At 39.6% G+C, this 22,863-nt stretch overlaps 1 protein-coding gene across 6 annotated transcripts in view; it reads left to right on the forward strand.

The window, feature by feature from the left end:
• Window positions 1–10,006: 10,006 nt before the first annotated feature.
• The window catches only part of SLC9A9 (solute carrier family 9 member A9), a 634,995-nt gene continuing 622,138 nt past the window's right edge, over window positions 10,007–22,863 (forward strand). For 4 of the 6 annotated variants that reach the window (XM_081569477.1, XM_081569479.1, XM_081569478.1 and 1 more), the window contains exon 1: window positions 13,738–14,076. In XM_081569477.1, the coding sequence (XP_081425603.1) occupies window positions 13,902–14,076 (175 nt within the window). In that variant the 5' untranslated portion in view covers window positions 13,738–13,901. Of the gene's footprint in view, window positions 10,099–13,737; window positions 14,077–22,863 lie in introns of those variants that run through there. The other 2 variants (XM_081569480.1, XM_081569481.1) reach the window with 1 other exon arrangement.

The following is a 22,863-nucleotide window of genomic DNA, read 5'->3' on the forward strand; positions in this document are numbered from 1 at the left end:
GGTGTGAAGGTTTATTTCTGGGCTCTCTATTCTATTTCATTGATCTATATGTCTGTTTTTATACCAATGTCCATGCTGTTTTGATTACTTTAGCTTTGAAGTATTGTCTGAAGTCAGGGAAGGTTATGTCTCCAGCTTTGTTTTTTCCTCAGGATTGCTTTGGGAATTCTGGGTCTTTTGCAGATTCATATGAGTTGTAGGGTTATTTGTTCTAGTTCTAGGAAAAATGTCATTGGGTAGATTGTAGGGATTGCATTCAATCTGTAGATTGCTTTGGATAAAACTGCCATTTTAACAATATTAATATTAATCCTTCCAATCCAAGAGCATAGGGTATCTTTTCATTTGTTTGAGTCATCTTTGGTTTCTTTTATCATGTTTATAGTTCTCGTCATATAGGTCTTTCACCTCCTTGGTTAGGTTTACTCCTAGGTATTTTTTTTTACCAAATTTTAAACAGGATTGTCTTTTACTTTCTCTTTCTGATATTTCATTGTTGGTGTAAAGAAATGCAACAGATTTCTATATATTAATCTTGTATCCTGGTACCCTGCTGAATTCATTTATTAGTTCTAATGGTTTTTGTGTGAGTTCTTTAGGGTTTTCTATATAAAGTATCATGCCATCTATATATAATTTTTTTTCTTCTCTTCCAATTTGAATACTTCTTATTAATATTGTCTGATTGCTGTGGCTAGGACTTTGAATTCGAATAGTAGTGGTAAGAGTGGGTATCCTTGGCTTGTTTCAGAGTTTAGTGGGAAGGCTTTCAGTTTTCCACCGTTGGCTATTATATTGGCTGTGGATTTGTCATAAATGACTTTTATTGAGATATGTTCCCTCTATACCCACTGTGGTAAAAGTTTTTATCATAAATGGATGTTGATTTTATCAAATTCTTTTTCTATAAGGAGATAGCATTTTCAATGCTTCTCTCTAATGGTGAAGTGAATTTCCAAATGCATTTCCCCATTGTTGCAGGAAATGTGGTATAACCATTAATGGGCAATTTCTCCCATGTGGGTTTAAATTTGCTGAAAAGGACTTCTTGACCACACACCCAGATTGATGTCCATGTTGGTTAGCCTGAAAACAAAATATTTTATCTGTAATTGTGCTTTCTTCATGTGCCTGTCTTTCCCTAGGATAAAACTCAGTAATGCTCCTGCAGAAAATAAAGATATAGACCTAGACTGTACAGTTTACGAAACTGGAAACAAATAATTTTGCTTGGGAGAAGGCTCGAATGGCACAGGAATTGCTAGCTTGTATGTTGTAAAGTTTGTTATAATAAGTTTGGTGCAGTGATTCTCAGGCACTGCAGAATGCATGAGTAATTTGTAATTGGGTAAATTCAACTTTGTAGCTGCTGAAGAAGCTATAATTATTCTAGTGCTTCAAAGATGGCACAAAACACTGCAGCTGCTAAAAGAAATCTGGCCCCATCACAGTTAGATAAATCCATTAAAGCCAGAAAGAGATAGAAAAAATGTTGAATTTAGTTTACAAGGGGAAGGGGAATTTGATTTAAAATATTAGCAGTCTCTTACTTTAACAATCAATAAATATTCAAATTTGGGGTTTTGAATGTTGTTTGTACGATGTGTTTTTTGAGTAGTTTTATGCTGGCATGTGGAGCTTGTATACATTTTTGAGCTGTGATTTGCACAATGTGGATCAAAACAACTTACTAAAAAAAGAATTGAATAAGAATGAGTTTCTATCCTTTGGTGTGGGGTGGAATTAAGGCAAATTTAAAGAGTTCTGATCCTTCCTCTAGGTTTCAGGGGCAACAGTTAGACCACTCAACACAATGTCCCAGGAGGATGCAAAAGAAACATCCTCATGAACACAGGAGTAGCATTGCTCAGACAAAATGCTGATTTCCATTCTGAAGAGGGTTGATCTGCTCTGGTTGACCGCAAGCCTGGAAGCAAAGCCCAACAAACACCTGGGAAGAGTTCATGGGGGACATTCTGTTCCTATCCTCACATTCTTACACTGGTTCATACAGGAGGAAATGTCCACCTATGCTTCTGAACTTTCGCAAGTGCCATGAAGGAGCTTCTGCCTCACTCTTGATCCCTCGGGACAAGAATGTTCAGTGGATGATCCAGACATCACGTTGGTTGGGTCACATCTTAGAGGAGTTTCCTGGGCTCAGGAGCAGAGAAGTATGAACTGTTCCTTTCTTTGATTTATACTGTCAAAGTGAGGTTAAGGGGTGATTGAAGCTCCAACATTCTTTCTTTCTTTTTCCTGCTATGTTGCTGCTGGAGACCTCCCTTCTTAAAACAGGCTGAGTACATGGATGTGAATTCTGCTTTGTAGGAAAGGTCTTACATCAGCAGGTGTGTCTTTGAGTGTTCTCTCCACAGCCTCTTTGTAGATTTGGGATGAGGTGAGAGGCCTGAGGTCTAAGTCACTTGTTCAAACATAGTTCACCAAAAATCTCACGTTTTGTATGTGACTATGTTGTTCAGCTGTTTGTTTTGCCTGTATTATCTTTTGGTTAAGGTGGTGGAAAGGAGGAGCTCCAACAGAACAGTTCCGTTTTTCACATGGAGATGAATCTAGCTATTATAGTAGGTTTTGGTGGAATCCAATACTGTTTCAATCTTACAAGCAATTGACTCTGCTTTTTCCAAATTCAATATTTCTTAATTATAGTGCCTTAACAGATAAGGTTTATATAAGTTCAAAGTAGAGTTAGAAAGACTTTTTCGCTTAAAAAAAAAATTCTTCATTTAACATTTCAAAACAAATAGTTTATAGTTCCTCAGTTTTGAAGTTCATATGTGCTGAAGAAAATTTCTTCTTTTAGCAGGATACTAAGAGTGAGTAAATATTCAAAATTATCCCTTTTTTTTTTTTTTTTAGTAATTTTGTTGAGGAACCTGGCAATCTGGAAGAGCTGCTATAACACAATATTCTCTGCTAAGCTTTAATTGAGCTTTATAATCCCTGATAATGTTTTGAGGAACAGTTCTTTCCCCCACCTAAGGTCTTAGTCTATCTGGGCTGCTATCACAAAAATGCCATATACTAGGTGGCTTACACAGCATTTATTTTTCACAATTCTGGAGGTTGGGAACTGCACAATCAAGGTGCCAGCAGATGTGGTGTCTGGTGAAGACCCACTTCGGGGTTTGCAGATGGCAGCTGTCTTCTAGCTGGGTCTTCACACAGTGGAGGGGGCAAGGGAACACTCTAAGGTCTCTTTTGTAAGGGCACTAATCCTCCCATTTGTGAGAGCTCTGCTTCCATGACCCAACCATCTCCCAAGGTCCCACCTCCAAATATCATCAGAATGGGGACAGGTTTAAACAAATGAATTTGGGAGGGGGGAGAATACAAACATCCAGCTAGAGCTTAGAGATGAAAATGGATGATTTAGGTATTTGGATCTTACTGAGGAATATAATTGTTATTATTTATGTATCCATACTTCTCCCAGGTAACAAATATTCTTGCATCTACATATGATGTAACAGCAAAATTACGATTGTAAGCTCTATCATTCTTTGTGAATTTTTATTCTTTTTCCACAGCAATGCAGGTTATTTTTACAGAAATAAAATCACATGGCCCTATGACATTTCTTAAAACTGCTAGACTGGATTAAACTGAATATGTAAGCACCTATTGTTCATTTAAAATTTATTTGGAGGAAAACCATGATAGAGTTTCAGTAAAGTGCATTTTAGTATGTGCCTATGCCAAATTACATAGCCTTCAATGAGTCTCAGAGTAGTTTTAAAATTTTAGTTTAAAGTTTAAACTTTAGATATGACATATTCACCACAAAATGACATTTCAAAGCAAAATGAATTTCTTCTCCACAGGTGATATGAGACTTTAATTCTGCCAGCCATTGGGCATGATTTGCCTTCTTATCTAAGGGACCTATTTTGTTTGTCATGGAATTTATCAAGTCATTTTGTTGCTTTCAGTTCAGTTCAGTTCAGTTGCCCAGTTGCGTCAGACTCTTTGTGACTCCATGAATAGCAGCATACCAGGCCTCCCTATCCATAACCAACTCCCGGAGTTTACCCAAACTCATGTCCATCGAGTCGGTGATGCCATCCAGCCATCTCATCCTCTGTCATCCCCTTCCCCTCCTGCCCCCAATCCTTCCCAGCATTAGGGTCTTTCCCAATGAGTCAACTCTTTGCATGAGGTGACCAAAGTATTGGAGTTTCAGCTTCAACATCAGTCTTTCCAATGAACACCCAGGACAGATCTCTTTTAGGATGGACCGGTTGGATCTCCTTGCAGTCCAAGGGACTCTCAAGAGTCTTCTCCAACACCACAGTTCAAAAGCATCAATTCTTCGGCTCTCAGCTTTCTTCACCGTCCACCTCTCACATCCATACGTGACTACTGGAAAAACCATAGCCTTGACTAGACGGACCTTTGTCGGCAAAGCAATGTCTCTGCTTTTTAATATGCTGTCTAGGTTGGTCATAACTTTCCTTCCAAGGAGTAAGCGTCTTTTAATTTCATGGCTGCAATCACCATCTGCAGTGATGTTGGAGCCCAAAAAAATTAAGTCTGACACTGTTTCCACTGTTTCCCCATCTATTTGCCATGAAGTGATGGGACCAGATGCCATGAGCTTAGCTTTCTGAATGTTGAGCTTTAAGCCAATTTTTTCATTCTCCTCTTTCACTTTCATCAAGAGGCTCTTTAGTTCCTCTTCAGTTTCTGCCATAAGGATGGTATCCTTTGCATATCTGAGGTTATTGATATTTTTCCTGGCAATCTTGATTCCAGCTTGTGTTTCTTCCAGCCCAGCGTTTCTCATGATGTACTCTCTGCATATAAGTTAAATAAGCAGCGTGACAATATACAGCCTTGACATACTCCTTTTCCTATTTGGAACCAGTCTGTTGTTCCATGTATTTCTAACTGTTGTTTCCTGACCTGCATACAGGTTTCTCAAGAGACAGGTCAGGTGGTCTGGTATTCCCATCTCTTTCAGAATTTTCCACAGTTTATTGTGATCCACACAGTCAAAGGCTTTGGCACAGTCAACAAAGCAGAAATATATGTGTTTTCTGGAACTCTCTTGCTTTTTCGATGATCCAGTGGATGTTGGCAATTTGGTCTCTGGTTCCTCTGACTTTTCTAAAACTGGCTTGAACATCTGGAAGTTCACGGTTCACGTATTGCTGAAGCCTGGCTTGGAAAATTTTGAGCATTACTTTACTATCGTGTGAGATGAGTGCAATTGTGCGGTAGTTTGAGCATTCTTTGGCATTGCCTTTCTTTGGTATTGGAATGAAAACTGACCTTTTCCAGTCCTGTGGCCACTGCTGAGTGTTCCAAATTTGCTTAGGTGCTGCTTATGTGATGCTTTGACCATACTCATAAGTTGAGGTTTCCCAGGTGACTTAGTGGTAAAGAATGCACTTGCCAATGCAGGAGATGTGGTTTTGATCTCTGGGTTAGGAAGCTCCCTTGGAGAAAGAATGGTAACCTACTCCATCATTCTTGCCTGGAAAATTCCTGGGCACAGGAGTCTGGCAAGCTATACTCCATGGAGTTTCAGGAAAGTTGGACATGACTTAGCAACTAAATAGCAGCAGCAGCATAAGTTATGGTATTAAAGTTTCAAAGTGCATAGACCCTATGAAGATATGGATGAAATGGGGAAAGGATTAGGTTACAATGAGGCTTAAAATTTTATTTCTGAAAAATGGTATTTCCTAGTCTTTGTGCAATCTTCCTCAGTTGGGATTTTTTGAGACCATCTCCTGACTAAGTCATCTGCACCCGAATCCTTGTCTCAGGCTTTACTTTTTTTTAGGGAACCCATATTGAGATGTCCTCCAACAAAGGCTGTTTTAAAGACTGGTTTTTAAATTAGATTTAGGAGGGGCTAAAAGACATTTCTGTCAAAATCTGCTTGGCATTTATGTACTTCATTTCAGAAAAATATTTCCAAGCTTACACAACATCACCTTGTTGGGAACTCTGTCTTCTCTGTACCTTTCACTGGAGAAATATGTAGAGGTAGGGAAAGGTGAGGGGCATGGTGTCTTCCTTTGTTAGTTCATATAAAATTTTTGTAATTTAATAAAGAAATGATAGGGCAAACTATCTTTTAGCAAATGAGGTCAGAGTTATTAATTTGTAAGACACAGAATAGAAGTTACTTCCTAAGAAGATTGTGAATTTATCATGTGGATGCTTAGGAGATCAAAGAAATGAATTTTTCAGGTCTTTGATTGCAGGAAGTTTGCATTAAAACAAGCTGCAGCTTGGCGTGTCTGTTCTCCATCTTGCTCTCCCGTCCTTGGCTTCAGACCTCATACTTCTTCCCAACTCTGAAGCCTCCATCCTGGGTTGTAGGGGAGGTTTTAGCCCCTGTGGCTGGCCTGCATTTACCCTGCCTTGTGGAGAGCTGACATAAACTGAACAAAATAAAAAGCCAATGGATGATTGCTTTTATTTCCCACAACTGACCCATCAATATGTTCAAGAACAGAAGTGGGGACCGATGGACTGCAACATTTCTTTTTTAAAAAACATTTTAAAAACTAAGATATAATTAGCATGTAACCTTTATCATTTCTTAAAAAATGTTCTCTCTACAAAAGAAAAGGGGATGATATCTCATGGCTAGACATCCAGGGACAAAGGAAGAGGAGAGACAGAAAGAGAAATCAAGGGATATTCAGGTGGGACCCTTCCCTGAGGCTTTAGCTGTGAGGCCATGGCCCTTGGATGACACAGAGATGATGCTGCTACATCACAGGCAAAATGCAAGACTTGCCTCCCTGCAGCTCTATACAGCTTTGAGACTCTCTGATAAAACAATATCCTGGAATGTGAAGTCAAGTGGGCCTTAGAAAGCATCACTACAAACAAAGATAGTGGAGGTGATGGAATTCCAGTTGAGTCATTTCAAATCCTGAAAGATGATGCTGTGAAAGTGCTGCACTCAATATGCCAGCAAATCTGGAAAACTCAGCAGTGGCCACAGGACTGGAAAAGGTCAGTTTTCATTCCAATCCCAAAGAAAGGCAATGCCAAAGAATGCTCAAACTATCGCACAATTGCACTCATCTCACACGCTACTAAAGTAATGCTCAAAATTCTCCAAGCCAGGCTTCAGCAATACGTGAACCGTGAACTTCCAGATGTTCAAGCCAGTTTTAGAAAAGTCAGAGGAACCAGAGATCAAATTGTCAACATCTGCTGGATCATCAAAAAAGCAAGAGAGTTCCAGAAAAACATCTATTTCTGCTTTATTGACTATGCCAAAGCCTTTGACTGTGTGTTCACAATAAACTGTGGAAAATTCTGAAAGAGATGGGAATACCAGATCACCTGACCTGTCTCTTGAGAAACCTGTATGCAGGTCAGCAAGCAACAGTTAGAACTGGACATGGAACAACAGACTGGTTCCAAATAGGAAAAGGAGTATGTCAAGGCTGTATATTGTCACCCTGCTTATTTAACTTCCATGCAGAGTACATCATGAGAAACGCTGGGCTGGAAGAAACACAAGCTGGAATCAAGATTGCCGGGAGAAATATCAATAACCTCAGATATGCAGATGACACCACCCTTATGGCAGAAAGCGAAGAAGAACTAAAGAGCCTCTTGATGAAAGTGAAAGAGGAGAGTGAAAAAGTTGGCTTAAAGCTCAACATTCAGAAAGCTAAGCTCATGGCATCTGGTCCCATCACTTCATGGCAAATAGATGGGGAAACAGTGGAAGCAGTGTCAGACTTAATTTTTTTGGGCTCCAACATCACTGCAGATGGTGATTGCAGCCATGAAATTAAAAGACTCTTACTCCTTGGAAGGAAGGTTATGACCAACCTAGATAGAATATTTAAAAGCAGAGACATTACTTTGCTGACAAAGGTCCGTCTAGTCAAGGCTATGGTTTTTCCAGTAGTCATGTATGGATGTGAGAGGTGGACGGTGAAGAAAGCTGAGAGCTGAAGAATTGATGCTTTTGAACTGTGGTGTTGGAGAAGACTCTTGAGAGTCCCTTGGACTGCAAGGAGATCCAACCAGTCCATCCTAAAGGAGATCTGTCCTGGGTGTTCATTGGAAAGACTGATGTTGAAGCTGAAACTCCAATACTTTGGCCACCTGATGTGAAGAGCTGACTCATTGGAAAAGACCCTCATGCTGGGTAGGATTGGGGGCAGGAGGAGAAGGGGATGACAGAGGATGAGATGGCTGGATGGCATCACCAACTCGATGGACATGGGTTTGGGTAAACTCCAGGAGTTGGTGATGGACAGGGAGGCCTGGCATGCTGTGGTTCATGGGGTTGCAAAGAGTTGGACACGACTGCACGACTGACCTGACCTGAACTGAAACAACACGCGGGACCCAGTGTGCATTTGCTGGCCCGAAGCCAACACGTGCGTCTAGTGCCAGTGCAAGGGGACCCCCCTCTTCTCTAGTCATCACTGGTTTGGGGACCTCATTATGTACTGACACACATCTAGGATGAAAAATCCAGCAGTAAGGCCTCACCTGGGAAAGCAGTAAAGTCTGTACCCCAGAGAATAGCTGGAACCTGATAGGGTAGAAGAAGGAAGAGATCTTCATTCATACATATATTTCTATACATGAGTTGTTTCATATAATTATAGAAGTCCTCTCATTTTCACTTGTTTTCAGTGTTCTTTCTTTCATCTTGCCACCAGCATGCAGAGCAGTGGAAAGAATATGCATTTGGGAGTTATGTCCTAGGTTCATAGTTCTTAGCCCCATAGATTTGGACTCTTCAGAGTCTGAAGAGCAAAACCAGGTATTAGTGAATTTCTTTGTGGTTTACTATTGTTCAAGCATTTATCATGGAATTTAACTTTCTGTGAAATTTTTGAACCTTCATTTCTCTGCAGAAATCTGTTGATGGGAGTGGTTCATATTGTTCAAATTAGTGGCATTCTTATGCTAACATGTGACTTCTAGAGAGTAGGGAAAGCTAAGATGTGGTAAAAGATAAACTAAGGCACGTTAAAATTTTCAAGAGTGTATCTGTGCATACATCCATTTAAACTTGGGCAGCACCAAACTGACAATGATTAGGAACATTCCACCAATGGAAGCTTAGAGGGAAGTTTTTATAGAAAACACAGGGAAACAAGCAAGGACATTATTTGATTTGCTATAGATTACATGGTTGCCTTGTTTGGGAAATCTCTGTTGGCCATTTGTGATTGATTGTTTCTAAATTCTTCAGATTTGAGCTCATTGACTCTGGCTTAGGTTTGGTTTGCATGCATAGGTAACCAAGACATTAGAGTTACCCGGGTCTAATAGTGCCTCATTTAATCACTTTAAGTCTTCCCAGGTGTGCTAGTGGTAAAGAAACTGCCTGCCAATGCAGGAGACATAAGAGATGCAGGTTTGATCCCTGGGTCAGGAAGATCCATCCTCTGGAGGAGGAAATGGCAATCCACTCCTGTATTCTTCCCTGGAGAATCCCATGGACAGAAGAGCCTGGAGGGCTAAAGTCCATAGAGTCTTACAGAGGTGGACATGACTGAAGCAACTTAGCATTGCAAAATCACTTCAACAGATGGATTCGTGGCAAGTTTGAAAACAGAATGGGGGTGAATCTTTGGTTGGGTGCATTGTGTGGCTTACTAGTCAACTTAATTACAGTCCTGTCCTAGTCTATTTTATAACCTTTGGGGGCAAGATATGAAACTCCCCTCACTGGGCCCAGAGAGGGTTAAGTTTCAGGGAAAAGGACAAGAGAGTGAGGAAATGCGATTTTCCTCTAAACAGGGCCTGGGTTGACTTGAGTATTTTCTGTTAAGCCCAGTGGTTGAGAGGGCACTAAGAATGGGCAGGTAGGGCTCTAGGGAGGAGGGAAGAGGAACTCTCAGCAGCGCTTACACTAGGAAAGCTTCCCTTCTTGATCCTCTGAGCCCACAATCTCCATTGTCCTCTCCAAGCAAAGGAACCCTCAAGTGATTGGTTAGATTGTAGAACAGTCTCTGGGTTCTAACTGATCAGATTCACTAATAGGTGAGGTTACTCTGCTACACAAGGTTATTGGCTTGGAGGCCTCTTCAAGTTTCTCCTTCTGCGGGACTGGATGGACAAGCTGAGGTATGGCATATTCACTGCATAAACTGGACCATCCTGCTTTTCTCTTTACTTTCTTCCTCTTACCAGCATGTTGCATCTTGCAGCAAGAACCTCTGACTCAGTGGCCAACAGGTGTTAAGCTATGAATTAAGAGACAATCAACAATTCCTGTTGGAGCCTTATGTTTAAGTTTTGAGTTCCATCCCAACTTCATTAGAGACCTAGCACTAAGGTTTATGTCACCAGCTAATAAAATTTATGTCACCAGCTAATTAGTGCCTTAATTTTTAACTGATTTTTTTTTTTTTTTGGTGAATATCTCCCTCAGGAATCTCATAAAAAACAGTCATTTTTGATGGTACAGGATTTGTAAATTTGGGGAATCTTAGCTATAAGGGTGACCTATTGCCCTGGTTTGCCTGTGTCTGAGGAGTTTTCTGGGATGCAGCACTTCCAGTACTAAAACCAAGAAAGTTTCTGACAAGCTAAGAAGCATTGATCACTCTAGCTGAAATTCCATCTTTTTTCCCAAAACTTTATTAGAACTTTACTTCAGGAGAGCAAGATGTAAATGAAGGAAAAGTGCTTATTAAATAGTCAATTATCAACTAGGAGGCTATGCATAATAACAACACAAAATATCTTATATTATCTAATATATAATTCTTTTATATATGTTATAACAGGAAAAAATAAAAAGCACAAAAATTTGAACATAAATGTTTAGCTCTAACACATCAACATTTGTTTGTTTGTTTGTTTGTTTGTTTTGGTCTCAAGCAAGATTTCCTCGAATTTTACAGCAAGTTTTCCTCACTCTCTTGAGTCATGGCTTTGGATTACAGCTGTGAATGCCATTTTAATGCCATTAAACTCTACCTGTATATTTAATTCCTACGGGCTGTGAAAACTTGGATATATTACCAACCCTCTCTGAGCCTTAAGCACTTCACATATAGGTTTTTTATAAATATTATATTAAACTAAATTAAATTTCCCAGCATATTTCCTGATTCATGTGTGCCTGCATGCCAAGTTGTTTCAGTCATGTCCGACTCTTTGCAACCCTATGGACGGTAGCCCACCAGCCTCCTCTGTCCACGGGATTCTCCAGGCAAGAATACTGGAATACGTTGCCAGGCTCGCCTCAAGGGGATCTTCTCAACCCAGGGATTGAACCTGCATCTCTTACATCTCCTGCATTGGCAGGACGGTTCTTTACCACTAGCATCACCTGGGAAGCTCTTCCTGGTTCATGAATATGTGTGTGAAAGTCGCTTAGCCATATGGACTCTTTGCGACCCCATGGACTATAACCTGCCAAGCTCCTCTGTCCATGGAATTCTCCAGGCAAGAACTGGAGTGGGTAGCCGTTCCCTTCTCCAGGAGATCTTCCCAACCCAGGGTACAAACCCAGGTCTCCCGCATTGCAGGCGGATTCTTTTCAGTCTGAGCCACCAGGGAAGCCAGGTTCATAGTAGATACCAAATTAATATGTGCTCCTATTTCATTTTCTTACTTTCCTTGGCACAGAAGAATATTAAATGATATTCTGTGAGGAAAATACAACATAGGAGGAATTGAAATATTTTTCTGAATTGAAGAATTGGAAAAGATTCCTAAGTCCACTTTTCAGTTTAATGAAAAGAAATTTTCCTAATGTTAAATAGTATCAGGATTAGACAATGGAATAGTGAATGCATTCCATTCCTGGAATAAACCAGGGGCCACGTATTCAAGTGACTGTGGGGGCCATGCAGGGAACATAAAAAGGAGTGAAATAGGATGAATGGGACTGTGGCAAACAGGCACCCCTCGGCCCAGATTGTGGCCACATGAGGAGGGTCCAGTGTAACAGATCCTACCAGTTTTTTCTAGAGAAACTATGTGTTTGACTTTTTTTTTACGTGAAACATACCTTTTTTCATATGTTGACATCAAGTTTAGGATTTTCTAAAACAGTGCGTTAGCCAATCAAAACATTCCATAAGCCTTTCATCTTCTCACTGAGTTGCTTCCTTGAGTAAGAGAGTGAAACTAGATGTTGTAATAAGACAACCAAAGAAAGTTAATTCTGCCCAGATGGAATAATCATCATTATTAAAAGTAACCAAAGCAATTATATGATGACAGAAAAGAAAAAAAAGTTACAAAATTGTCAAGTTTTGAATTTAGGTTATCTTGTAAATCTAACAACTCCGGGTTAACTCTGTGGGTCTGCAAAATTGTAAAGGTTGAACCTGCTAGCAAAGCTTGGTAAAATGCTTGCAAGCATTATCTGACAGATTTCAAAACAGTTTGAATATTAGTCATCACGGATATGTCTGCCAAAAAGGGTAGTGTAAAACATCTGCAGCCCACATAAATACCCCCTGCTGAGTTAAACTCAGGAAATCAGCTTCAAAAGTTGCAGGAGGCAAAGAAGCTGAAACAGCAGAATTTTCTACTAAGTGGTTGATGGACTTTCTCTGTGAGTAAAACTGTTGGGGAGGAACCACTGAGCTTTCAATATATCCTGTGTTTGACCTTTGGCTTTTGGTGACAAGATATTCTTCTGAAGCTCTACTTGGACTTACCCTACTCAGTGAATGACTTACACGGTATAAACTGAATACTAATTCTGTTGAGTCAGGGGATGTTAGATGACTATTAAATCCCTGAGTTACAATAATTTTGTGAAATGAGGAAAAATGTCACTTAATCACATTTAATTGTACCGTAGAACCAATAAGGCAAACATATCATCACAATTATTAAGAAAACAGCAGAGCCTAGAGTCTTGAACTTTTTCAAAAAGCATAAAATTTCAATTCAAACAAAACTAACCTGCCAAATGCAAGATGATCTGAAGAATCATCACTGTCTGTGTCCTGGAATTCTAGAAACTTCAGTGTTAGTGGCAGACTATTCCTCAGTGGGCCACATTGTTGTGCCATAAGACAGAGGAGGTTTGTGATCTGTGGCGGATTCTGTGAGTCCTGAATGTCTGGATCAGGCATTTTATAAAGAGAAATCCACTAATGCGGCATTACTGGGAATGGCTGCATGGTTTCTTCCTTCAAAGATATGTTTCTTTTCTTTTTTTGACTGAATACATAAAAACAGCACAGCTGTAGAGAGGAGGACAAAATTCTTTTTGTTTTATGTTTTCATTTATTCTTGTTAAAAGAAAAACAACTGATTCAGAGTTTAAATACTGTTCTTGTGACTACCAATTATGTAAAACCAAACAGACAGAGAGAGAGAGAGTCATATAAAAAATTATTTTCTTCTTCTCAATTCAAAAAAAAATCCTTGTGAAATCATTTTCAATCAGTCCCCATTACGTTGCTAAGCTTTGGTTGTAAAGGAAAAATCTTGCACGTGAATGAGGTTATGATTCAGGAATTGGCTTTTTGAACTTAGAAAATGTTACTGATGTGAGATGATCTGTTTTATTATTAATCTACAATTTACCAGTTATGCAGCTTAAGAAGACTTATTCTAAATGATAAGATCATGATTCAAGATCTCAGAACGACTGCTAACAGGTTTGTCCAATATGAAAGTTAATTTCATGGAATGAATCATTTAAAGACAGTAAGAGTCGACGATGAAACCACTCTCTGGAGTTTGAAAAGAGACGGGGCTGCTTTAAGAGAGAAACAGGAAGTTGTAACTAGAAGCCATCTGAATACTAAGCCAAGGCAGAATGCTCACGAAGTAGCAACTTAAGTGGCAGTGTTTATCCTGAAATCCTCAGGCAGCCAGACCGTCTTAGGCAAATCTTGATAAAATAGTCCTTGTCCAGGTTTTTATCGAAGGAATCCTGAGAAGACTGAAGAATGGAGAGAAAGCAAAGGTTCATGTCAGGGAAGGATGAGTATCAGTTTCAACATCAGGGAGCGGTGGAGCTGCTTGTCTTTAATTTTTTGCTCATCCTTACCATTTTGACAATCTGGCTATTTAAAAATCATCGATTTCGCTTCTTGCATGAAACTGGGGGAGCAATGGTGTACGGTGAGTGCAGAAATTGTAGGATTGATGTGAAACTTGTTGCTTGGGCGTAATTAGAGACGTGCTCAGACGGCAAAGGACCAAAACTGGAGAAAATGTGCTGATTGAAATGTCATTAGCGTGATGAAAGGTGCTGCAGCATAATGAATACTCATCTCTTTCCAGATGAGCTGCTGAAATTTGCCTTGTCACAAAAGTAAATGCCACAGTCATGTTCTCACGAGGCACATAATTCGAGTCTGTTGACAGATGCGGGTCCATTGTCATGTGGGAAGTCAAACCGGGCTAGTTGTTTGTTTTTGTAATGATAGATATTGGGAAGTGATGGCTCTGCAGTCACAAAGAGCAAGCAGCCTTCTCTCTCTGGAGGGGCTGATGAGCATTATAAAGTTCTAGAAATAACATCACTTAAACATGTATCGAGAAAATCTTATAGCACCAAGTTTCAAGAAGAAAACTTGCAGAAATGTATGTATACCTGCCCTCCTATTGAAGCAATTTTGTTCAAATCTACTTAAATTATTTGAGTGTGTTTTATTTTCTTATTATACCAAGAGTTTCTTTATGCAGTGCTCTTCATTTCTTAGCCTTATTTCATACTTTCTAATTAACAATTATTAGTATTATTTGCTAAGTATCTTCTTTTTTGGAGGTACGGACAAGGTGTGGAAAAACATTTAACCTTTAAACTCCCGAGGTATTACGCTTTCTGTGCAATTTACCATATCATTCCTTTCAGAAAGTTTATTAAAACGTGACAGAGATTATCCAGTCTATATTCTCGTCTTTTAAAGTAAAGTGTAAGACACTGGTAGTTTTAAAACTGATTTGGTTTATGAAATAGTTTTCTGTACCACTCTTATCTCTGCCTGATAATGGATAGGAAATTTGAACACAATGGAAATGGCTGAGGTATTGTTATAATTCATAAAAGAATATACTTTTATACTTCACTTCCCTTATTTTGGAAGTTCTGAAGCCTTTTACACGCCTGAGTTTCAGGGAACAGGATCAGTGCACATTTTATATGCTAACCATGTGATGTCCTGATAATAACAATATACAGTCATGATTTGAGACCATGAGAAACCCTATGCCTTAACTGGATCCAACTGTGAGATATTTGAGCTAAGTAGTTTTAGGCTAAGCAGAGAAATTTCTTTCAGGAGACTGATGTGCTGGTCCATTCAGGGAACAGTTAAGTTCTTTCCATCGAGGGTCTTAAAGCACACAACAAACTCTCATTTGAGGAGCAAAAACTCACAATCAGGTTTAAGAGAAATAGTCAAAGAAAGTGATACCACCAGATGTAAAGCCCTGGGTGCCAGTCACTGCCCTCCTCCATCATCACTGGACCAGGCTTTCTCCTGACTTGTCTAATAAATAATCAATGAGGATGTGGGATGTAATCTGAGAAGTTAGAAACAATGTAATTCCTAGCATTAAATTATAGTTTAGAAAAACAGCACCGGTTTTAAAATAACAAACCTTTATTAGAGGGAAGGATTTCTTCACAGCCCTGAATTTGATTGAACATGACTCATTTACCAATTAAAGTTTATCTATGATGGAGATACTGTTTTGTAAAAGTTTTGATTAAATTTTGGTGACCTATTAAAATTTAACATACTTTGTACTCACAACACATAAATGTAACTTTTACTTTGAAACATGAAAATTCCCAGGTTAACTTTAATACTTAAACAGCTCCATGAAGTACTTTTAAGTTATGGTTAAAGTCATAAAATATTAGCACATTTACTGTGTAGCACAGGGAGCTGTGTTCAATATCTTTTAATATGCTATCCTGGAAAAGAATTGAAAAAAAGAGTATATGTACAAATCACTTTGCTGTACACCTGAAACTACCAATATTTCAAACCAGATGTAGTTTAATAAAAAGAAAAATAATTAACACATTGAACATTAGCTGAGATAGCATTTCTCTTAATTGCTATTCCTAAGGCAGTTTAAGCTTAAGGTTTGTGTGGGATTAAGTTGAGCTGTCTGATTTCTGTCCTTTCATAAAATTTTTTATACAAAAGTTATTGAAAGCAAGTTCTGAAACAGTGCAATGTATAAGGATTATAAAAATTATGGAGACATGCACATATATGTATAATTATCCCATTACTAGAAATTTTAGTATCCTTGAGTTGTCATGAACTGTATAAATCAATGAAAAGACTTATTTTAGTGTTGCTTAATTTTTTTGTTGTTGACATAGAATTATAATTGTTGGAATTTAAGGAGATCTTAGAGATTATTTTCTCTAGCCACCTCATTATACAGAGGAAGAAACTAAATCTCAAAGAAGTGAACTTCCCCCAAACTGAATAACCCCTCATAACAGCATCCTTGTACTTTTATTTACTCAAAAGAGCTTTTTTTTTTTTTTCCTTTCACTGATAATCCCTGGATATAGTCCATATGGATAGCACTGGTGATATCTCAGTGTTCTTTTTCAGGGATGATATAAATGTTATATGTAAAATAATTCATAGGCAGTTTCTCTCAATGATGTAATAAAATCATTTGAATTTACAACAGAGAAACAAGATGGGACATTCTGATAAACTTTTTTAAATGGTAAGGGGAAAGGAGATACCAGGTGAATGAATCTCCCAGTAGCTACAAATGAATTTGAGATTCATTTATTGGGAAGAAATCAGAGATTGTAAGTTCAGTATCTTTATCTCATAGATAAGGAAATGAAGACTTAGAGATGTGAAAGTCATGAAACTAGCCAATACACCTGTAGTTGTAACCAATCTATGACTTGGTTACATATTCATGTAACTGAGCTGATAGACCTCTATCTCTTTTAAGAGATGCTGAAGATGCTTTAACATAAATTCTTTCAACGATAGTCCTGGAGAGAGGATGTATCTGTGGGATCCAGATGCATCCTTATATTGTTTATGCTTTCAACATTAGTCAGAGAGATTCTATTTTCCAGGAAGTCCAAAAGAATGAAATTTCAGAATAAGACCATATAAGCCCTTCATCATCAGAGGATAGAGACCATGGTTCTTGCTAGAGTCCTGTCAGAGGCATGGTGATAATCAATGTGGGAGAAAAGAAACAAAACTATTGTTGAAATCAACTTTGAACTTTTTTTCTGTCTATTCTGGGTCTTGGGGCTCTTGTTGCATGCAGGCTTTCTCCAGTTGCAGCAAAGCAGGGGCCACTCTAGTTGCAGTACGAGGGCTTCTCATTGTGGCGGCTTCTCTTGTTGCAGAGCACAGACTCTAGAGTGTATGAGTTTCAGCAGTTGTGGCACACAGGGTTAGTTGTCCCACAGCATATGGGGATTGGCCTGGACCAGGGATCGAATCTGTGTCCTTTGCATTGGCAAGCAGACTCTTAACTACTGGACCACCAGGGAAGTCCCCACATTGAACTTTTAAAGGTTTTTTTGTTTTAGATGAATACTTGAGAGTAAACTGTACTTTAGTCATCTCCATCTTTCAGACAGATATACTTGTAATGAAACACCTAAGATTGCTTGGTCCTGTATCTGATGCTTATCAATGAATTTGACCAGTAGTTCCCCTACTGGACTGAATAGTGCTCATACTCTCATCAACTATCTGTATAATGTGCCATTTTCCTCTGTGTTAAGAATCATAAAGGCACTGGATTTCCTAAGGCACTGGATTTCCTATAATACTTTAGCCCAGCCAGCATTTTACCTTTCTGCTGGTATTCCACCAATATGTGTCTGTTATTTTTAGAAAACACAATAGATGTTGATTCATTTTATCTGTATATTGTTGTTGTTTGGTTGCTCAGTTGTGTCTGACTCTTTGTAACCCCATGGACTGCAGCACGCCAGGCTTGCTTATCCTTCACTATCTCCTGGAGTTTGCTAAAAGTCAAGTCCATTGAGTTGGTGATGCCATCCAACCATCTCATCCTCTGTCTTCCCCTTCTCCTCCTGCCCTCAGTCTTCCTGAGCATCAGGAAATAACTCAGCTCTTTGCATAAGGTGGCCAAAGTGTTGGAGTTTGAACTTCAGCATCAGTCCTCCCAGTGAATATTCAGGACTGATTTCCTTTAGGATGGACTGGTTGGATCTCCTTGCAGTCCAAGGGACTCTCAAGAGTCTTCTCCAACACCACAGTTCAAAAGCATCAATTCTTTGGTGCTCAGTTTTCTTCATAGTCCAACTCTCACATCCGTACATGACTACTGGAAAAACCATAGCCTTGACTAGACGGACCTTTGTTGGTGAAGTAATGTCCCTGCTTTTTAATATGTTAGGTAGGTCATAACTTTTCTTCCAAAGAGTAAGCATCTTTAAATTTCATGGCTGCAATCACCATCAGCAGTGATTTTGGAGCCCCCAAAAATAAAGTCAGCCACTGTTTCCCCATCTATTTGCCATGAAGTGATGGGACCAGATGCTGTGATCTTTGTTTTCTGAATGCTTAGCTTTAAGCCAACTTTTTCACTTTCCTCTTTCACTTTCATCAAGAGGGTCTTTAGTTCTTTTTTACTTTCTGCCATAAGGGTGGTGTCATCTGCAAATCTGAGGTTATTGATATGTCTCCCAGCAATCTTGATTCCAGCTTGTGTTTCCTCCAGCCCAGCGTTTCTCATGATGTACTCTGCATATAAGTTAAATAAGCAGGGTGATAATATACAACCTTGACATACTCCTTTTCCTATTTGGAACCAGTCTGTTGTTCCATGCCCAGTTCTAACTATTCAGGGGTCCTAGGATGCTTTTAAAAATTAGTGGTAACATTTTAACAATATTTTTACTTCACTGATAACAGTGGTTGGTAATTGTGTCTTATGACATTCTATAATTCTCATTATTTCAAAATTGAAGGATTAAAATCCATAACTGGTTTAAAGTATAAGCCATGATGATATTCGTTTAAATTGGACTAAAAGCTTAGAAGACTATTAATGGTCACATATTGATTGGCAGCAGATGGTGCACTTAGCGCTGCTCACTTAGGGCCCTGTATCCCCTGCTCATTGTTCATAAAAGAAAAATTGCTTCTTGTTCTCTGATAGCATTAACAATTCCATTATACATCACTGGTGGCTCCCTTAACTTTGTCGGACATTCCTAATGCCATGCATTTGAGGGGTGGGATCTGAACTTAGGAACAAAATAGTTTAAACCTCTTAGAATTCTGCCTTTGATTTCATGGCCTTACAATATAAGAAACAGTTTCTAAATGCACATGGAAATCTTGTTTAGTGGGCTGAAGGGAAAAATTAAGCTACCAAATTTAGATTTTGAATTCATTAAAGAATATTAAACTATTGGGCTTCTCAGGTGGCTCAGTGGTAAAGAACCCATCTGTGAAACAAGAGACACAGGGCCCACCCCTGAGTTGGGAAGATCTCCTGGAGAGGGAAATGGCAGCCCACTCCAGTATTCTTGCCTGGAGAGTCCCATGGACAGAGGAGCCTAGCGGGCTACAATCCATGGGGTCACAAAGAGTTGGACACGACTGAGTGACTAAACAACAGCAACACATTAAACTAGTGACCTATGTTCCTCTAAAAAGATATTTAGCAGTTTAATAGGTCCCATTGAGTTCACTCAACATCCTATTTTTCAAGATTTAAAGAAAATGTAGTTCAGTCCATCACTAAGATTTTTAAAACTATCTGTCTTCAAAAATCCTGGCACTGCTTGGAGGTTCCTCAGGATAAGACTGGGTTGTTGGACATGGTGTGGCTGTCCCCTATTGATCCATTTTACTCTGCTCCAGTCCAGCTCTGCCTCCTTGACCTCCAGGCCCATAGGAGATGTTGACAGCCACTTCATACCCTTCTCGCTGCCTGGAAGCCCTGTCTCAGGCTTTTTCTTTATTCAAATGTGACATGCTTTATGGATAAAGCATGGGATGCTCTCTTGCGGATTTGAGTTTTTAAATCCTTATGATTTTCCTTCTTTCTTTTTTTTTTTTCAGTAGCTAAATGCATTACTTTGGGCAAGTGACTTAATTTCTAGCCTTACTTTTCCCATCTATAAAATGAGGAAGAAGTGAAATAGATGATCACTAACCTTCATTCCAGCTGCAAATGTCCTTCGAGGTTCAGGTCAAGGCTGACTTTTGCCATCAGGCATCTCAGTTACTCCAACTCAAACTAACACCTTTCTTCCCAGAACCAGCCCATAGTGACATCCAGGTCCTTCTCCCAGACAGAATTTTAGTTAGTATTACATTGCCATTCTTAGTTCTTCCAATCCCACTCTGATTTTGTATTGTGTGCTCAGTAAATCCTGTTGAATTCCTGTTAGAAAGTTAAAGAGAGAAAGTTATCCTGTCAGAACAGTGAGGGCTGGTTGTGGATTTGGGGGTCTGTGGATGCATGTCCGTCCTATGAAAGTCAGAGTGGCTCTGGTTTAATCTGAAGGGTCTGCAGGAAAGGAAATTAGGGTTAAGCCTAAGGAAGTAAACTTGCTTTCCCCTTTGGTAAAAAAAAAAAAAAAAAAAGTTGGTTTTAAGGATGCCAGAGATCATTTTAAGGATGCTGTAAAGTGTTAGCCAGAGAAAGTTGGAAAAAGTGGAAAAAATCAAAGGCAAATTGCTCTATGTAGGTTTCTGAAAGTTGATTTTAAGAAAATAACCTCCTATGTATTCTGCTGTGCTCCTGAATCACCAGGGAGCTAAAGGAAGCCCTGAGAGCAAACGACTGTGTTGCCTCAAAGGATCTTGTCTCAGGTTCCAAAGGCTAATGAGCGAGCACATCAAGAAAATGAATCTATGATTTAAACTGTTTATGGAGATATTATATGTAGTCTAAATTGAATTAAAATTATATGGTTAGGCAAGTGGGGACATGAAGAGCAAACATTTGTTAGGGTTTTTTTTTTATAAAATAACATATAGTAAAAAACAATACAACAAATGACAATAATAGCTATTGCAAATGGCATTTACAGTGTGAACTATGCTCTCATAAGTACTTATACATATATTAACTCATTTAACCCTCACAATCACCATTTTTTAGATGGGGAAACTGAGGTACCCCAAATTAAGTAACTTGCCTAATGTCACACATCTGCTAGATGCCACAGATGGGACTCAAGCCTTGGTAGTTTGGCTCCATGAGGCCACAAGGTATCACAAACATGGGTCTATTTGTGTGTGTGTGTGTGTGTGTGTGTGTGTGTGTTACAGGGAGAGATATTATCATTTTTGTAAGTTACAGATGCTGAAACCAACATTCGGAGACATTCTGTGACTTGCTGGGAACCACCAGGGCTGAACTTCAAACCTAGGACCATAAAACCCATGTTCTTTTTCTTATATCATACATTTAGTCCTAGGAGGGTTGCTGTTATTCAGTTAAATGTCTATTCTGTGCCAGGTAATAGGACCTTAGAAAGTTTATAGAAGTAAGACAGAGAATGAGAGATCTAACTTTATACTAACCCTCATAGCTAGTCATCACTGTATCCATTCAGAATAGGCCTGAGGACCTTCAGTTTGTATGTTAGGAAACAGAAACTCAAAAAATTTACAACTATGGCCAAGGTTTCCCACAATAATTGGCAAGAACACCATTTTTGGAAGCTAGTGCTCTCAATTCTGGCCACTCATCGAAGTCTTCTGCTGATATTTAACTCTGCCATGAAGTCAAGAGTGGGGAGAAGTAGAGGAAGGAAGGTATTAAGTTTGCTTTTTTACCTTGAGGCCTCGGAAACAGTATACTGTCCATAGCAAAAAGCCCAGGATGGGAAACAGGTCATAAACCACTTCAGTCATGTCTGACTCTTTGTCACCCTATGGACTATAGCCCACCAGGCTCCTCTGTCTGTGGGATTCTCCAGGCAAGAGTACTGGAGTGGGTTGCCATGCCCTCCTTCAGGGGATCAGCCCAGGGATTTAACCCATGTCTCTTATTTCTCCTGCGTTGGGAGTTGAGTTCTTTACCATTAGTGTGGGAAAGACAGTGGGAGCAACATGGTGAAAGTGCATTACGCCAAGTAGCTGGGTTGCAGTGTCCCAGGGGGGGTGATAAGGCTGACCGAGAAACACCTGCCCCAGCATCAGGGTAGGTAGTGTTGCAAGTCCACAGTCATTCTGGTTTTAAATGCCTGTGGTTGTTGGAATGGGTGGGTCTGCTGCTGCTGCTGCTGCTGCTGCTAAGTTGCTTCAGTTGTGTCCGACTCTGTGTGACCCCATAGACGGCAGCCCACTAGGCTCCCCCGTCCCTGGGATTCTCCAGGCAAGAACACTGGAGTGGGTTGCCATTTCCTTCTCCAGTGCCTGAGACTGAAAAGTGAAAGTGAAGTCACTTAGTCGTGTCCGACTCTTCGCAACCCCATGGACTGCAGCCTACCAGGCTCCTCCGTCCATGGGATTTTCCAGGCAAGAGTACTGGAGTGGGGTGCCATTGCCTTCTCCGACGGGTGGGGAAGGTCCTGTAAATGCCTTATTTATGTGGAACGTGCAAACTAGGCTTTCATAATATGTTAAGTTAATTGAGTTAAATTTTTGGAAGAGACTGAGGATAAAATTGATACACCTCTGGGCTCTCCAAGCTTGATGAAACCTGTGTGTGTGAACCTGAGGTGGCATGGATATCGATAGAGTTCTATGACTGTGATATCAATCATACTGGTAGAAACTGTTGTCTTACAGGTCAGTGCTTCTCACAGTAAGGTCCCAGAACCAGCAGCATCAGCATTATCTGAAAATTCACTTGAAATGCTTATATGTGGGCCCCAGGCCAGACTTATTAGGTCAAAAATTAGGGGCAGAATACAGCAAAACAGTTTTTCAACAGACCTTCTAGAGGGTTCTG

The sequence above is a fragment of the Giraffa tippelskirchi genome, chromosome 2 (genome assembly GCF_054371585.1).
Source record: "Giraffa tippelskirchi isolate mGirTip1 chromosome 2, T2T-mGirTip1v1.2.pri, whole genome shotgun sequence".
Lineage (NCBI taxonomy): Eukaryota > Metazoa > Chordata > Mammalia > Artiodactyla > Giraffidae > Giraffa > Giraffa tippelskirchi.